The 19,180-nt window shown below is 38.7% G+C and overlaps 1 protein-coding gene across 15 annotated transcripts in view; it reads right to left on the minus strand.

The window, feature by feature from the left end:
• Window positions 1-19,180, minus strand: part of DTNA (dystrobrevin alpha) — a 372,686-nt gene that overhangs the window by 134,032 nt on the left and 219,474 nt on the right. For all 15 annotated transcript variants that reach the window (XM_066352951.1, XM_066352959.1, XM_066352958.1 and 12 more), the window contains one exon: window positions 5,182-5,249. In XM_066352951.1, the coding sequence (XP_066209048.1) occupies window positions 5,182-5,248 (67 nt within the window). In that variant the 5' untranslated portion in view covers window position 5,249. The remainder of the gene's footprint in view (window positions 1-5,181; window positions 5,250-19,180) is intronic.

Here is a 19,180-nt window from a genome sequence, read left to right on the forward strand (position 1 = left end):
GAGAGATAGATACAGAGAGAGGTTTAAAGAAGTTTGGGGTCAAAGATAATGCTCAAATTTCTACTTAGACAGCTCAGTGGGATGAGGCAGCCCTCACAGAGCTAAGGTATAGAAGGAACAGGCTTGAGGATAAGCAGAGATGAAAAGTTCAATTCTGGGCTTAAAGAGTTTAAGTTGCTTGTGTGATGGCCATGTGAAGCTATTCAGTGGCAGCTGGATATATGGATATGGAAGTCCTGACTCTGAAATACATTCTTGGAATTATTAACAAACATATAAAATGTAGCAACGTGTCTTAACTGGGCCAAGATTGAGAATATTTTTCCAAGAGGAGACTGTGCACAAGTAAATCTATTTGACATTCTAGGTGACAGAATGAAGCACACGGTTGGGAAGAGCAAGTTTTCCCCCACTTCTCAACAGTGCCTAGCTGTGTGGTAATTGTTTAAGGACTGCATGGCTTAGAAAACACTGGAAAGCGGAACCCCTGCAGGGACTGGCATTTTTGTGATGGACACTATTAGTGCAGCTGATAGTGAGCCCACCTTAAGCAGCTTCATCAGTATAAGCTTTGACTGTGAAGATTGGACAGGAATTTGAGTTTGTGTGCTGACTATTCTGGATAAAATGGTTCATGAGAATATGGGAGGTGGTTTTGAAGGACTTCTTGGACACTTGTGAGCCATACCAATAATGATGAAGCTGTGAGAAAAAAGCAAATTGTATATGAAAAGAATTGGTTAAGAACAAACGGGTAAAATCTGACTCAAAGGGTTTGGAGGGTACCAAGAGACAGAAAAAGAGAAGGGGAATGGTCAGAAAAGGCAGGGGACCAGACTCGGGTGGTGATGACATAAGAAAAATTTGAAAGATAGAGACCCACAGTGTTCCCATCTTAAAAAGGCTGAAAACGAGTCAAAAGGAGAAATGCACCCCCGTGTATATGGCAGCATGTTTACAATAGCCAAGATCTGGAAACAGCCCAGGTGGCTGTCAGTGAACGAGTGGATTAAAAAGCTGTGGTACATATACACATTGGAATACTATGGGGCCATGAAAAAGAAGAAAATATTATTTTTTGTGACAACATGGATGGACTTGGAAACTATTGTGTTAAGTGAAATAAGCCAGGCAGAGAAAGAAAAATATCATTTGACCTCACTCATCTGAGGAATCTGAGGAACAATATAAACTGAGGAGCGGAATAGAGGCAGAGGCGGGATCAAAGGATTCAGAAGGAAAGTAGATAGAGGCAAAGGGATGATAGGCAGATAGGACGGGATGAGAGCAGAAAAGCAAATCCCAGAGGGAAGGGGGGAGGGCATTATGGGGAAGGGGACAGGGGGGGATGTACTGGGGAACATGGGGGAGGGGAGGATGAATTCGAGGGGACACTAGAATCTATGTAAACACAATAAATTAATAAAAAAGGCTGAAAAACATGAGAGATGAAGAAGTGAAGAAGCAAGTGAAAATAGTCACAGTATCCACTGAGGCCTATGGTAGTGGTACTATTCATGTCCTTTTTCTGAAATTTTGAAGTTAGTTTTCCTAAAACTCTTCTTAGTGTACATTGCAAATTCATGCTCTGGCTTTCATTCCAACTATTTACTTTCTGGCTGTACTCAACACCCTGAAGAAAGACTGACTGACTTCAAATAATTCAACGGTGTTTGTTGAGTACCTACATTTACCTCCCCTTGATTCCGGGTCCATCCTTCACTTAGAGGCCACTCTGCTTTCTCCCCAAGACTTTCTTCTACTGTTAGGCAGCCTTCCAGGTTTTCAAAAATGTTAAAAAGTGTTTTCCAATTAGTTTCTTCCATTAATACTTACCTACCTGTGCCCCAGAGGTTTTAAAATATTGACTCAGCATCTAAGGTGAGTGGATTTGAAGGTGAAGGTCTAGGGTCTATCACTAAGGAGGAGTTCATAATAGGGAGTGGTGTGAATATGTTCATAAGTACAATAAAAGGCAGAGCAAATGTGCTCTGAAAGCAGGAAAACAAAGAATGTGAGTTTAATTCCAAGAACAAACTATTTATTCTGCTAAAATCCAGTGTGATAAACTTGTTTGAGCCAATAAACTTGTTCAATGAATGGAAAGACCAAGGTGAAGATGACATTTACATTTAACCAGTCTTCAGCTTTAATCTAAGGTACTAGATAAACTGATAATCAGGACATTATACTGAAGGTACTTTTTGGTTAAATAGCAACTTGCCCAGAATTTCTTTAATCAAAGTAGGTAATCATGGAATTGCTATTGTTGTTGTTTTATGTTTAAGGCTAGTCAGTTGTTCTTGCTTATTGGTGAGTCCATGTTACTCTCAATTTCATTTCTTTGCTGTTTCTTTTCTTCTTTGTGGTTATGAATCCAGAGTAGATGTTTAATGCATATGTGCTGAAATCACCTGATTTCAAATTTGTCAAAATTTCTCATCAATTGTTCTTATTGTTATTTCTTATTCTTAGCCTTTGTAAAACCAATATGCCTTAATGTTCCCCTCAGCTTGACTAAACTTTAGTCAGGCTTTGTCCTGACTCTAGGCCTCTGACCTCCCTTTTCTTATGGCATTTAATTTGGAAAACTTTCACTATAAATTTGTTATCTGCCCTATTGAGATATAAATCTCCCAGCTTCTGGCCAGTTTTACAGCCCAGGGATATCATTCTCAAGGACTTGGGAGACATCCTTTTGAAATGTAGTTATCGAAGGAGATCTCCCAATCTCTGTGGAAGAGTAGAAACCTAACTTCCTAATTGTGACAGTTAGTAAACACAATTGACCAACTGCCCCACTAACATCCTTCAGTACTTTTACATAAGCTTACCCCAGTCCTTAAAAATCTTCCTGTCTTTCATTCAAGCGGATTTGAGTTTAATCTTTCCCTTGTTGCAATAGTCTTGAATAGAGTTTTCCTTGCCTTATTGACTCCTTCTTATCTTCTCTTTTTTTTTTGGATAGGTGACAGTCCACCTATCCAAATCAATTCCTCCCTTTGAAGTCAGCCGGTTGTTTTACCTGTCAGAATCCTACTTATTATGAACATGTCCTACTTAGTGTTGATCTAAACATGATGCTCACTAATAGATTGTTAAGATCAAATGTGTTTACCTGTGTTGGGCCAACATCTGAGTCTACTAATTAGCATACTCAAGGAAGAAAGACACATTTTTGTGTGCCTTTCTTAACTATTCACTAATCAGGAGAACTTATAATATGACTTAATAAAGCATATGACAATTCTAAGAGGCTTCTATAAAAGATAAAGTTACAATTTGGAAAATAAATGCACAATTTTCCTAACTTGAAAAATTTAGAGCTCTCTTTCTATGGCTATAAAACTTATGTTGATCTTTCTTTGAGTTGGTCAACTTTAATTCAAAAGACAAATGTAATTGTCTGTGCTAGGCACTGTACCAGGGATAATGTACTTAAACTCAGATAAGTATTTAAAAAATAATTTAATAGTCACACTTTTATAATTCTTATAGTTAGTTAGCTGATGTAGTCTTTAATGTAACAACAATATTCAAACATTTCCACTAAGACTTTATTGTTTTTCATATTAAATGTTAATTTTTTTCTCTTTATGTCAGAACACTGGCCCATAATATGCATGGCTCTTGCCTTTTCAGTCTACAAACCTATGCTATGGGAGGATATCTGTGCTGCTTTGTATTTTGTTTAGATGGGCAGGTAGTAACAAGGTTCCTTACTCTGTTAGATTTCTATCAACAAGTCCATAATTCCAGGTGATCAGCCATGCCAGAAATGAAGACACAGTACCAAATATGGCCTAGGAAATTGGAAGGCCATGACTGAAACACTCATAGGCACTTTCCACATGTTTCTAAAAGTGGAAAAAGCAAGGAGCATGATTAAGATTCCTCACATCAATTTTAATTTTCTTCCTTCTTTGTTAGTGTTAACACTATCTTGGAGTCATCAGATTATTGGGAAATGATAAAGGAAAATATGAATCTTATTATGTAGGACTTTCTTTTATCTGCTCCAACCCTCATCTTGCCAATCAGTTCCAATCTTCAGTAGAAACCAAATTTTGTCTACTGCTTTCTCAGGGAAAAAGGCTTACAACTCACTTCTGCTCATCCTCATTCTTTATGCAGGGAAGAAAAGATAAAAGATAACAAGAGAACTGCATTTTTTCCTTATAACATTTAATTTGAGATGTGTGCTTTCCTCCCAATGTCAAGTTCTTCTTCCTTATGAATAAGAAACATGGGCTATAAAGGAGACACTACCAACCAATTATTTACATAGCAACCATATATTTATGCAAACCAATAGTCTTTATTTTAATAAGGCCACTAGAGTCAGTCTTGGTTTGGTTTCCCTCCTATAGCAGGTGGACCTCTGAGGTCTTTTTAACTTTTGATTAACGTTTCATCTCTTAGAAATTGGTTTGTGGGACAGATTCTTCACCTCTGTATGAAGTCTAAATGACAGCTTATAGTTTGGTCTGGTAATCACGCCTGACTCCTCTTTCCCATCTAAACATATGATATCATTTTGTAGGTAAGACATTTAATAATTAATTTCACAAGTGTTATTAGTGCCTCAATATGCTGGACATTGAGATAATGTGGAGAGGTGACCACAGACTTTAAAACTTAGTGGACTCAGAGGCAAATTTAATGGTGGGTGCACCAGGCACGCACCCTGGGCCCCGACTTCAAAACCCCAACTTTACACTTTTTTCTAATGACACCAAGTTTGGTTTCATATGTGCAATTTTAACATTAATAGTACATAATATTCTTTATTTATTTAAAAATATGGTTAATGTGTATTTTTATTTTCCCTGTCTCTCTCTCTTGTTTTAAGGGGTCCAATATTTTCTTCTGCGCCCAGGGCCTCAAATGACCTTACTGCACTTCTGAGTGGACTGTATTAATGTCAACACTAACAAGTGCTTTCAAAGTGTTTGTATGTGTATATATACATTTAGGTCCATAAAACTTTTCCTTCATATAAAATATACAGTTAGTAACAAATTATGATGCTTCACTAATTTTACTTTATAGGAGGCAAAAATGTCCAAATTTACATGTTATGCAAGAAATTTAGTATTTTAAGTAAAAGTACACTAGTCATAGGATTTCATATGTAGTCAATAGCCACTGTAGAGTCTTCATTAAAAGTTCCATACTTACTCATCTCTGCAAATAGCTGTCTTCTTCCTGCCATAGTATTTCCTCTTTTCCCACTATCTTCAATCATTCTATGAGACAAAATGGGTACAACATATATTACCTTCCTGTTAATAAGGCAAACAGCCATTTCTATTTAAACACACTTGCTGTGGTTATGCCATAAACACAGAGAAAAACCACTTAACACCGTGTATTTTACAAGTATAGTTTTATTTTTGCTAACTTAAATCGCTATACATACTTTTCCATATATAATGTTGTTGTAGTTTGAGGAGGTATAACTTTTTTATTTTCTAACACAAAAATATCTACAGTAGCAGATGATCTTGTGTTACAACTGAATACAACCCTTTCCAGTCTGTTAGATGATTCATTTATATATATATATATAGCTTCTCTTTTAATTTTGGGAATTCCTACAAAGGATATAAAGCAGACATAATGCATCCCATTCAGCAAACAATGAGACTGAGAGTATCATGAACTTAGTCAAGTGAATGGTAGACATTTGGGCTCCCAACCAGTATGCCTTCTATCACATTCTGCTGCAAATTGTCCTTTGTGCACCCCAAACCTCAATTTAGGAGCAGGTGATTTGCTAAATGTTTACTTCTTAGTTGATGTTGGAACCTACCACAGTTTTTCTATACAATTTCACACAAGCTGGTTAGGTTCGTATCTCTCTATTTAAATAAACATACTGTCTGTAGTGGAACTATCTGAAAAAGTACCAACAGGTAAAACAGAATGAAAAAGATACAAAAAATTAAAATTTGACTTGAAGAAAACAGAAAACAATGAAAAAGTTAATGGAAATGTTGTTTAGTCTGGCAGAGGGTTTTATAGGTTGGAGGGGTTATTTTTATTATACCTAATTAAACTTTTAAAAACTGAAATTTCATCTTTCATATACATGTATGTATATACATCTATATTTATCTTATTGTGTGTTGATTCTTGGGTGTGGTAACTATAAGGCACAGTTGATCTTTTTGCCTGTCTTTCAGTGGATGCTGTTCTTTCTCAAATATGGGTCTTTTGTCCATGCTATTTTGTGTGTGTGTGTGTCTGTGTGTGTGTGGACTAACTTCTCGCCCTAGACTTAACTAACTTGCAGTTAGCTTCATGTCTTAATTTTAAGGAAATTCTCCCTAATCCTATATGATTGGTTGGGTTTGCTGCCCTTCCTCTGAGCCTCCATAGCTTGCTATGCCCTTCTCTCAACACTGAGCTTAATAAATCTTTATTGAGTACTTTCTATACTCTGGACACCAAACGAAGCTCTGGGTATACAACAGGGATCAGGTCACAGCTTCCATCCTCAAGGAGCCTACACTTTAGGGCGGAAGATATAAAAGCGCAATGAGGTTATTATCACTGTACAAGTGGAAAGAAAGGTATGTGAATGTGAGAGAGGTTGACTATCTGGGGATAAATTTAATAGAAAAACTTGCAGAAGGCTGCTCAGAAGGCAACAGTGCTCTGTACAAACTGATTCATTAGAGGGTAAAAAAAAAACTGGTGGTGAAAACCAATGTGATGTCAGTCATAGCGGTGGGACAGCCTAACCAGTTCCTTTATCAATCAAGGATTATTTTCCTATTGTTAGGAAAGGAAAGAAGGGCATGGATCAGCCTTGCTTTACAGAGTTAAGAAAACTGTGTACCCATTCACAATGGGTGATCATATAAGCAGGGTCAGTTTAAATAAAAATTGGGAAGAAGCAGATTTATTAATGAAGCTTTGGTAACAATTCATTTCTGAACATGATCAAATATTTCCTTTTTATAAGATTTTAATTATGCAGGTATGGCTGATATATGGAGCTCTGGAGAAAACATACCTACCTGATTTACATAACCCCACCTCCTTTACTCCAGAGAAAGAGGGTAGGTAAGAATCTGACATTCACAAAATAATCTGGATATAGCTTCCAATTTTTATGTTATAAGAATCAGAAGTAGAATAAAAAAAGAGATAGAGCCAATGATATGTTCCTGCATCTGTCTATATGTTGAAACAAGATGAAAAAAAATTATTGTTAAAAATAAATCACAAAGGATGGCAGGGTGGAAAACTGGAGCTGAAAATGTCAGGGAGGTAAAGACTGGCTTCTGAAGCCCCACGCTTACTGCCTGTACTACTCATTTGGGACTCTTTGTAACATCTCTTTTTCTAGTTAATGTTTTGTGTGTCTCTCTTAAAGGTTTTTGAGTGCAGCAATCTCAAAAATTTTAAATTCTTCACAGTGCCTAGCAAAATCCAACCAACAAATGTTATGTATATTTTAAAAAAATGAATAAAACAGGAAAAAAAGAGGGGAGAAAAAAAATAAAAGCTAAGTTTGCTTTCCATGAAATGGACTTTCAATTATATTTCTAAAAACTGACTCATAGAAGAATGAAATTCAATTTTTACTTGTTTCAGAAATTAATTATTTGAGATGAAAGAATTTATATTTACAATAATCTAGGACCATACATTTTAAAGCAATATCTTGTCCAATGAAACAGAAGTTGAAATAAATGCAAACTACACTGATGCCATCTTTTAGTCCATCACCATTTTTTGGTTAATTAACTCATAAAAGGACCATCAGTAGTTATACATTGGGCATTAATTCGCACTTTTAAGTAAAATGTGTACCTTATGAGGAAAAACTCAGTGGTGTGAAACTGTAGAAAGCATGGAACATAATTATAAATATAAAAGGAAAATGACACACTTCTCATTTTACTCCCAGAGTTTCTTGGGGAGCATCACTGTGAGATAAAATTGAGAATACTCAGTTATTTCTATTGAGCACAGTCATATTAGTGAAAGAGAGGCACATGCTAGTTTATAGCTTACACTGATTCAACAGTGAGACTTGCAGACAAAGGAAGCTCATGAATCCCAATAGGCGAAGAGCACCACTTTGGATGCCTTAGTGTCTAACTTAACTCTTACTGGCGGAACTTGAGACACGTAAATGCCTGTCCACATTCTCATGGGTTTGGAAAAAGAGATGATCAATACTTTCTGTAGGGGAAGGAGGGAGAGTGATTTTGCTTCTGAAATTGTGAAGCTTGGCTATTTGTGAATTTCAGTATAACTAGAGTTGCCCAAAGTCATATGGAGGAGATGAAGGGAAAAATAACCCACCTATGATAATTCAATGTCACAGCATGTGGTTCACCAACAGGCCTAATTTGGTCAGTTTCTTTGCTCCTTCATATAGACAAGATGCTTATGACCTTAGAATTTACCGGCAGATTACATAAATGTTAAAAGGACAAAAAAGAACTAACAGTGATAAATAAGTGATGAGCTGTACCAGATGTTCTCTTTCCTAGAGCACAGTCCCAGGAATTATACAGGGTGTATTGTTTTCACTTATGTGAATCTATCTGTTCATTTCCTTAAGAAATATTTACAATGTAGCTACAATTTGTCAGACACTCTGCTAGTTTCTCGAGGTCCAAAGATGAATCAGGCATGATCTTTGTCCTTAAGAAGCTCATAGTTTGGGCCCTGGCCGGCTGGCTCAGCGGTAGAGCGTCGGCCTAGCGTGCAGAGGACCCGGGTTCGATTCCCGGCCAGGGCACACAGGAGAAGCGCCCATTTGCTTCTCCACCCCTCCGCCGCACTTTCCTCTCTGTCTCTCTCTTCCCCTCCCACAGCCAAGGCTCCATTGGAGCAAAGATGGCCCGGGCGCTGGGGATGGCTCTGTGGCCTCTGCCTCAGGCGCTAGAGTGGCTCTGGTCGCAATATGGCGATGCCCAGGATGGGCAGAGCATCGCCCCCTGGTGGGCAGAGCGTCGCCCCATGGTGGGCGTGCCGGGTGGATCCCGGTCGGGCGCATGCGGGAGTCTGTCTGACTGTCTCTCCCCGTTTCCAGCTTTAGAAAAATGAAAACAAACAAACAAAAAAAAAACAAAACAAAAAAAGAAGCTCATAGTCTGAAAGGGGGAACAAATTATTTTAACACATAATTATAATAGGGTGTAAGATGTACAATAATGAAAGTAGGTACTGCTAGATATAGAGGTTTATTTCTGAGAACATCTGTAAGGGGCATCAAAGAAAGTGTGACTCTAGAACAATTTTACAAGACAAACAGAAGTTTTCCAGATAGAAAAGAATAAAAACACAAAGGGCAATTACAGTTAGAAGGAATCATGAAAGAAGCATGGAAGTTTAAAAAGCGTGTAAGGTACATTTGGGAACTGGGGACGGTGCAGTGTGGCTGAGGACGTGTGTGTAAAGATATTGGAGAGGTATCAGGTATCAGATCTAGAAAACCTCACTTGTCCTGTCTAGACAGTACAGGGCTTTCCTCTAGGAGAGCAAGTGTCATCCAAGGTTTAAGTAGGGGGTCGGTGTGTGCGAACTTAGATTTTGTTAAGATTACTCCAGCATGGCGAGTGAAGGAGAGACTGGGTAGACAGGACAGTAGGGAGTGGGAACATGTAATTAACGGAAGAGTCCAGTTAGCTGGGCACTTCTGTGATTCAGGAGTGAAAATACTCTGTTTTACGCTGAAGGACTGATTCAAGAGAGATTTAGGACACATTCAAAATGACTTGGCGATTGGCAGGTCACATAAAGAAGAGCAGAGAGGAGCTGGCCTTTTGCTTTCCCACAGCATTTCCCATATAATAGAAAACAGCCTGCGGCCCTCATGATAATAATGAGTTAGTAGGAGGTGAGTTCCCTAAATTAGCCCTGTTCTAGCCCAGTCATTAAAACGGGGCTGCAATGTATAGGATCATATCATCTGCAAAAAGTGATACCTTTACTTCTTCTTTTCTGATATGGATGCCTTTTATTTCTTTGTCTTGAAAACCCCAAAGAATCCACAAAAAGACTACTAGAAACAATAAGCCAATACAGTAAGGTCGCAGGATACAAAATTAACATACAGAAGTCAATAGCCTTTCTATATGCCAACAATGAAACATTTGAGAACGAACTCAAAAGAATAATCCCCTTCACGATTGCAACAAAAAAATAAATAAATAAAATACCTAGGAATAAACATAACAAAGAATGCAAAGGACTTATATAATGAAAACTATAAACCATTGTTAAGGGAAATAAAAAAGATATAATGAGATGGAAGAATATTCCTTGTTCTTGGTTAGGAAGAATAAATATAATCAAGATGGCCATATTACCCAAAGCAATATACAAATTTAATGCAATTCCCATCAAAATTCCAATGACATTTTTTAAAGAAATGGAACAAAAAAATCATCAGATTTATATGGAACTATAAAAAACCCTGAATAGCCAAAGCAATCCTAAAGAAAAAGAATGAAGCTGGGGGCATTACAATACCTGACTTCAAACTATATTATAGGACCACGACAATCAAAACAGCATGGTATTGGCAGAAAAATAGACACTCAGACCAATGGAACAGAATAGAAAGTCCAGAAATAAAACCACATATATATAGTCAAATAATTTTTGATAAAGGGGCCAAGAACACACAATGGAGAAAAGAAAGCCTCTTCAATAAATGGTGCTGGGAAAACTGGAAAGCCACATGCAAAAGAATGAAACTGGACTACAGTTTGTCCCCCTGTACTAAAATTAACTCAAAATGGATCAAAGATCTAAACATAAGACCTGAAACAATTAAGTACATAGAAGAAGACATAGGTACGAAACTCATGGACCTGGGTTTTAAAGAGCATTTTATGAATTTGACTCCAATGGCAAGAGAAGTGAAGGCAAAAATTAATGAATGGGACTACATCAGACTAAGAAGTTTTTGCTCAGCAAGAGAAACTGATAACAAAATAAACAGCCAACTAAATGGGAAATGATATTTTCAAACAGCAGCTCAGATAAGGGCATAATATCCAAAATATACAAAGAACTCATAAAACTCAACAACAAACAAACAAACAATCCAATAAAAAAATGGGAAGAGGACATGAACAGACACCTCTCCTAGGAAGAAATACAAGTGGCCAACAGATATATGAAAAGATGCTCATCTTCATTAGTTATTGGAGAAATGCAAATCAAAACTGCAATGAGATACCACCTGACACCTGTTAGATTAGCTATAATATTATTAACAAGACAGGTAATAGCAAATGTTGGAAAGGCTGTGGAGAAAAAGGAACCCTCATACACTGTTGGTGGGAATGTAAAGTAGTACAACCATTATAGAAGAAAGTATGGTGGTTCCTCAAAAAACTGAAAATAGAACTACCTTATGACCCAGCAATCCCTCTACTGGGTATATACCCCCAAAACTCAGAAACATTGATACGTAAAGACCCATGCAGCCCCATGTTTATTGCAGCATTGTTCACAGTGGCCAGGACATGGAAACAACCAAAAAGCCCGTCAATAGATGACTGGATAAAGAAGATGTGGCACATATACACTATGGAATACTACTCAGCCATAAGAAATGATGACATCGGATCATTTACAGCAAAATGGTGGGATGTTGATAACATTATACGAAGTGAAATAAGTAAATCAGAAAAAACCAGGAACTGCATTATTCCATACGTAGGTGGGACATAAAAGTGAGACTAAGAGACATTGATAAGAGTGTGGTGGGTACGGGGGGGAGGGGGGAGAGGGAAAGGGAAAGGGGGAGGGGGAGGGGCACAAAGAAAACTAGATAGAAGGTGACAGAGGACAATCTGACTTTGGGTGATGGGTATGCAACATAATTGAACGACAAGATAACCTGGACATGTTATCTTTGAATATATGTATCCTGATTTATTGATGACACCCCATTAAAAAAATAAAATTATAAAAAAAAAAACAAAAAAACAACAACAGGGCTGCAAACCGACAAGGAGAGTTCTGACTCTTTGCCCTTACACATGAGGGAGGAATGAAGTAACAGAGAGGAACAGTGTGGGAACCAGCAAGATAAAAAGAATAAATCTAAATGTAGAGCATAGATTGTTAGAAAAAAATGTGTATTTTGGAACAGTAAGATTATGTTTACATTGAAATATCACATCCTTGAGTTACTTCTAACTCTTTAATTCAACATCATCCATAATATACATTTTTATTACATATGACACAGAAGACATGTTAAAGATAGAAGCTTAACCTAATTATGTCTTACATTTGTGTATGTTTCCCAAGATGATAAAATGCTTTTCCTTATTACCTTGTGAGGAGGTAGAGGAGATATTATTCCCAAGTTATAGCTGAAGAATTTGAGACTCAGGGAGGTAATGTGGTTGCCCCAAAACATACAGTATTTTCTAGCAGGGCAGGAAATTGAATCCTTTTTATCGTTTGCTTCTTTAATTTTAATTTTTAAATTCCTAGGCTAGTATGGATTCTAATCACCAGTCATCTTATTCCAGATGCCACTGTTCAATACAAATTAAGATTTTTCTGCAGCAGGTGAACTATAAAGAAGTTGATAGAAGTAGGTGATTAACAGGCCAAAAGGAGAATGAAGAGGAAGGGGCCACAGCTCTATCCACTTCACTGCGAAATTCCTCTAAGTTCCTTCTTAATGGAATTCTCCTATTCTAAAAAATTGTTATACTGGAAATAATCATGGTGATCAGAATAATTCCCAGCATCCACATTTATGGAAACCCAGACACATAAACACACCAGCTTACACCCCGATACACACTCTCACAGTTTCAATCTAACAAAAGCCAATTGTTTTTAGAAGAAAGTCTGGCTCTGCTTTGCTTCTCCTGCCCTTTAGCAAACACTTAATTGAAGACTTGCAGACTTTGTGTTTAGTGTGATGAGACTGTTCCCATGCTTTCTTTTCCTCCCTTTTGTTCCAGGTGGGTGACAAGATGCTGGGGTCAGCAATCACCAATGCTGCACACTCCCTGAAATTAATAACCACCATGAAGGCCATTTCAAGCTCCTTTCCTCCTTTAATTGATTTATTGGTGGCATATAAATGCCTGTTTCATTTCTGTTAATGAAAGAGGGCTCTGATAGCACTTTCTCAAATTTACATTCTAGTCCCAATCTTTGGCAATATAATAAAAGTGTATTCAGAGCTCTTTCCTGAGGCAAAGTATAATTGCATTTGCTTTTACTTCCTAGCCTTTATTGAGATGAGCCCCTGAAAGTAGGCAAATGCTTTTACTAAAATAAATGGCCACAATGGGTTTCTGACTTTGCCTTTTACTTTGAACATCATTTTCTGTTCTTGAAACTTGGGTCTTGTTTGGGGGGGGCAAAGGGCATGAGCATGTGTAATCGCTGCTGGATATGTTAGGGATTTGATCTTCCCCAGAAAGCACCCGCTCTAGTAGCCATCAGCTGAGGCTGCTCATCGTACCAGCCTAGAGACCGTATCAAAAATGCAAATACGTGGATGCACTGAATCTGAGGTTGGAGTATGAGCATTTCTGCTTTTTTAAAAGCACTGTAGGTGTTCCTGATGCACAGACAGGTTTGAGCTAGAAATATGATATTAGTTGAGTGACCATGTACTTATGCACAACATAACACTGGAATTATTATGTTGCTTTGTAATATATTTCTCTAGCTTGTAAGACACATGTATGGCCAGGAGCTGCCACCATCTTGGCCATGCACATGCAGGTTTCCATCGAATTCGGGCAGATGGTAAAGAAACAGTGGAGCCAAAGTATGGTGGGCCATTCTTGATTAAAGTCTCGCACTGGCTGACAAGCAACACACACAGGGAAAACACTTTCTTTTCACTCAGGGCTCCCAAAGCCACTGACGCATTCTCCAGTTTCACAGCCAGTAGAATGTTCTCTGGTTTCTCCTAGAATCAAAGGCCTCACCAGTCTAAGTGGAGCTGGCAAAGCCCCTCACCTCTGATTCCCCATCAGCACACCTGCTCTTTCTCTGCCAAACATGGCTTCTTCTTCAGCACTCTGCATTCTCTCTGCTCTCACTCTGCAAATATGGCTTCCTTCTGCCTCTTCTCCTTCTTCTCTCTCTTTTCAAAACTTTCTGGTGCAAAAACCTCTCCTCCAACAAACATTAGCAAAATAATGGCCCTTCCCAAGCAGGAAGGTAATTTGCAATTTCACATACCACGTGTACCTGGCATTGCCCAGCCCCCAATGAAAACTATAAGTGAGCAAACATAAAAATCATATTTTACAAACTTATTTGACCAACAACACACTATAAAATATACTTTGAACCAAAGGAGAAGATAATTAATTTTGGGGAGAATGTAAATATACATAAACATATACATAAATTAGTATGGGTGTTGGTCAAATAAGTTTGTAAATATGATATATATGTTTGCTCACTTATAGTTTGCATTGGGTGTGAGGGACAAGCTGTAAGCAGGCAGGGTCATTATAGCCTAAGGCTTAGTTTTAAGACTAACCCTTTCCCACCCTAAGTGACTTTGAATCAGAGACTTCCTTGTTTGTATATTGGATTAAAGGTTTTTATTTCTACATTATAAAGGAGAGCAGAGAAGGGAGAGCAGAGAAAGGCCATGTGGAGGAGAGGAGAAGCAGCCAAGATGGCGGAGTGCTGAAGGAGAAGCCAGTTTGTGCAGAGTCTGTACAGAGAGAAGGAGAAGGAGAACAGAGGTGAATAAGGCTGGTGAGCTAGAAACCTTTGATTCTAGGAAACTCGGATGAGTCAGTGGCTTTTGGAGCCCTGAATGGAAAGGGAGGTGTTTTCCCACTGTGTGTATTTCTTGCCCACTGGGTGCAAGCTAGGATTAAAGCTAATGGCCACCAGTTCTTGGCTTGTTGTTTCATTACCGTCTGTCCAAATCAAGTGCAAATCTGCACAGGCCAGGCAGTTGTGATGGTGGCCACGGCTACTGGCCTTACAATGGGGACCTAATGAGACAAATTTTTAGAAAATGAAAAATGCCACTGAAAATGAGAAAATCATTTTTATTCCAGAAAGAACTATTCTCAGTGGCACTTTCAAGTCAGGAAGGAACCTGCTGTTCTGAGGTAAGAGTTTACATGATATTTAAGGACATTTGGTTTTGTTTGGTTTTCTCTGATTTCATTTGGCTTGGTACAAGCCTGGGACTCCTGCTCAACAGTAGCTGGATTCCCCCTCCCCCCCCCCCCCAGCCCCGTACTGTTAGTAAGGGAGTAACGACTGAGAGCGAGGCTGGGAGCAGTTTGGCCTGGGTAGAAAGAGACCTTTTGGAAGGAAGATGATCAAAAATTGAATTCTGTCATGTGAGGTTCAAAGTTCTAAGAATGTGTATGAAGGACCGGAGAGCCCTGCCTAAGAGCTTGATCAAAAGGACCCCTAGGGTCCCTTGGGAAGATAACTATAAGGAGGGAGTGGTCTGCACTGCTGTATCCAGTACTGCACGGGGACCAGAGATTGTTTTAGGGAATCGTGTTTTATCCAATATGGTGTGCTTTTGGAACAATTTTCTCTTTCTTTCTTTCCTTCTTTCCGTGTGTGTGTGTGTGTGTGTGTGTGTGTCTGCGTGTGTCTGCGTGTGTGTGTGCGCGCGCACGCGCGCGCATCTGCATGCACAGGAGCTGTAATGGTATGTGTCCAGGCCCACTTGACCACGGTGGAACTATGGCTGATCTTAACCTTGGATCAAGTCTTCCCTGCTCTCCTGCTGGGACTGCCGAGTTCTTAACTTTTGAGGAGGGCGGGTGTTAGGAAATTACTGCTTTTCAATTGTTTGCAACTTTCTCGATTTAGTGTAAGATGTCATTCTTTGTAAACACAGGTCTGTTTTTTTTCCTATGTATCTAATAAAAACCAATAAATAAAAAGTCCCCTCCCTTCTGTAATTAGAAGACTACTTTTTACTAATTTTGCAATACAACAACCCCAAAATTTGTAATTGAATTTTTGAGCTCCATTTACTTCATTACAGTGTGATTATACTACATATATGTAAGCATTTATAAAATTAAAATATTTTAGAAAAGTTTAAAGATTGTAATTCAACTTTCGTTTTCAAGTGACTGAGTTAAATTTAGCTTCTCAATGAAAGGCTGTGACAAAGCAGAATGTATTGGCCAATCAAGCAGTGCAGGCTGTCCAGTCTGTCATTTCTTCTAAGGTTTAGACCCTTTCAGTGATTTGATGAAAGGTCTAGACCTTCACCCCACCAAAATGTTCATGCCCATGGACACACAAGTAAAGGAATTATAGTTCTTTGCACAGGCTGGGACTCCTGCTCAACAGTAGCTGGAGTCACCCCACCCCCTACCCCCATACCGTACTGTTAGTAAGGGAGTAACGACTGAGAGCGAGGCTGGGAGCAGTTTGGCCTGGGTAGAAAGAGACCGTTTGGAAGGTCTTGGTAGGGGAAGAAGGTCAGGATCTGGTGAGACTCCAAGGTAGCTTTATTTCCTAGGCAGCACCCACTCTCCGTGAAAGGGACCCAGTACATGCATCCACAGAGCAGCTGCCGAGGGAGAGATTGGGAAAGCTAGTGCTGGCCTCGGAAAGCCAGGAGAACAGGAAAGATGTTGAGGCAGAGCAATGATGCTGGAAGAAGGCAGTGATGGGCTCCTCACATGCTAGAAACCAAAGTGCCTGGATATGCAAACTCAGTGTTCATGTGTCAGACAGCAACTCTCATCTGGGAAATGGAAAGTGCTTTAAAACATCCCTGGCATGATTCCTGGTATATGAAAGGATTCTTCCATGGGCAATTGTTCTCCCCGTTTCTAGGAGTGTGAGCTCCATGAAGAGAATTGAAAAAGGAGAGTGAGAATAAAAGTATAAGACAGAGAAATGAGACTCAAACATTGGCCAGGGATGCTTGCATGCTTTAATATTTCCATTTTTTTTTTCTAGGGATGGGGAGTGCTGAGTTTGAAAGGGTGGAAAAGAGAGAGGCAAGTAAGTATACCATTTACTGTAGTAGGATAAGACGGTCTGACTTATCTGGAGAGAAGAAATAATTTCTGGATAAGAATAATTGCCACTTTTTAAAACAATTACAATTTTACAAAAAAACTTACTATGTTCCAAATGTAGTACAGAACTTTTTTATTATGTCCTTACAAGAATGCCATAATGCTGGTATTTTTATTCCCATTTTACTGATGTGGAAACCACGTTTCAGAGAGATTAAGTTAATTGCTCTTAAGAAAGGCCAAAGTGGCATTTTATGAAGTAAGACTCATGCGGACTGTTCTTTTTTTCCTAAGGATAGTGATGGTAGGGCATTGCCGACACATGTACACACTGCATTGGGCTAAAGTATAATTCAAGATATGCACCAGAAGATGCCAAGGGGCGCCAGGCAGGATGGAGTCAGTGAGTTACGCAATGGCACGGGCTCATAAGGAAAGAGACCTGCGAGTCCCAAGGCGCCTCTAGCCTCCTCATTCGCCCTCCATTTCCTTCCACTTCTCCTCATTCTGTTTTATTCCCTTTCTCTGACCCAGCCTTCCCTTCTTGCCCTTCATTTTCTTTCCTAAACCCAGCTCCTTTATTCATTGTCCTCATTTCTTATGTATGTTGGGGAATATGATGCAAACCATCCAAACAGACAGCTCTTAGCCTGAGAAATAAAAACCAGGCAAGTATAGTGGGAAAATAAAAAAAAAAAAAAACAGTTTTATGATAAAAATGTTCTGAGGATCTAAATAATCGATAGCATGGGGACTATAGTTAATAATGCTGTATTTTAATCTGCAAAATATTTAAGAGAATAGATCTTAAATGTTTTCACCAAATATAACTTTTTTAATTAAAAAAAGGTAACTGAAGTGATGGATATATCAATTAACGTGATTGTGGGAATCATTTAACAATGTATATAGGTCTATCAAAACATTATGTTGTACACTTTAAATATATTACCATTTTAGTTGTCAATTATACTTTAATAAAGCTGGGAAAAATTAATTTCATGCCCTTAAAAATGCAAATTTCCCTGAGAGAATAAGAAACTTCACCTTAATTACTCTCTCTTTAATTCTTGGCTGAGATAACACAATGAGGACATGGCAGTTTTGATTGACTGGGAAAAGGAAATAAACATGGCTCTTGAGTGCTTCCTGGGGTAGGCAGGTTTGGGTGACATGCTCCAGAGGCCACATGAAACTGTCCTTTTTTGTTTTCAGAGACAGAGAGAGTCAGAGAGAGGGATAGACAGGGACAGACAGACAGGAACGGAGAGATGAGAAGCATCAATCATTAGTTTTTCGTTGCGCGTTGCGACACCTTAGTTGTTCATTGATTGCTTTCTCATATGTGTCTTGACCGCGGGCCTTCAGCAGGCCGAGTAACCCCTTGCTTGAGCCAGCAACCTTGGGCTCAAGCTGTTGAGCTTTTGCTCAAATCAGATGAGCCCGCGCTCAAGCTGGCGACCTCAGGTTCTCGAACCTGGGTCTTCCGCATCCCAGTCCGACGCTCTATCCACTGCACCACTGCCTGGTCAGGCGAAACTGTCCTTTGAGATAAGGGAAATGGGAGGGCAATGGTGGGAGAGGGCTAATGTAGGTAGGTAGAAAGGATATCTCTATGACTGCTACTATGTATTTATGGATTCAGAACCAACCACAAAATGTAAGATGAATACAAGAGTCCAAATGCAGTCCATGAAGTGTGTATCAAAAGAACATAGGGAATGTTTACTAAATTAAAAAAAATAATCTTCTTCCCTACTAATTCTTCCTGATTCTATTTGCACCAGAACACATACTTTTAAAGGGTAAATCTCAAGAATTCTAGATTTCAGAAGGAGCTATTTTGTTCCCATTCAAAATGAGTGCTTAAGGAAATCTAAATTTAACTACTTTTCAATCTAGTTAAATGTGTCAGTAAAAAGTGAAATAGAGATCAACCTGTAGTTAAATATGAATTAATATCATGCTATTTTTTCCTTTCCCTACTCACAATCTCTCTATGGAGACTATCTCAGGCTAACATAATAGAAAACAACTTAGAAAATAGCAATGACATTGTAGGGATTCTGATGATTGCTATCTGAAAAAAGCACAGCCAAGTGTAGGGAGTTAATGAATGCACATGCCAAAATTAAATAGGCCACACAGAAAAGAAGCAGGCAAGTGTATAAGCAGCC

This window comes from Saccopteryx leptura, chromosome 11 (assembly GCF_036850995.1).
Source record: "Saccopteryx leptura isolate mSacLep1 chromosome 11, mSacLep1_pri_phased_curated, whole genome shotgun sequence".
Lineage (NCBI taxonomy): Eukaryota > Metazoa > Chordata > Mammalia > Chiroptera > Emballonuridae > Saccopteryx > Saccopteryx leptura.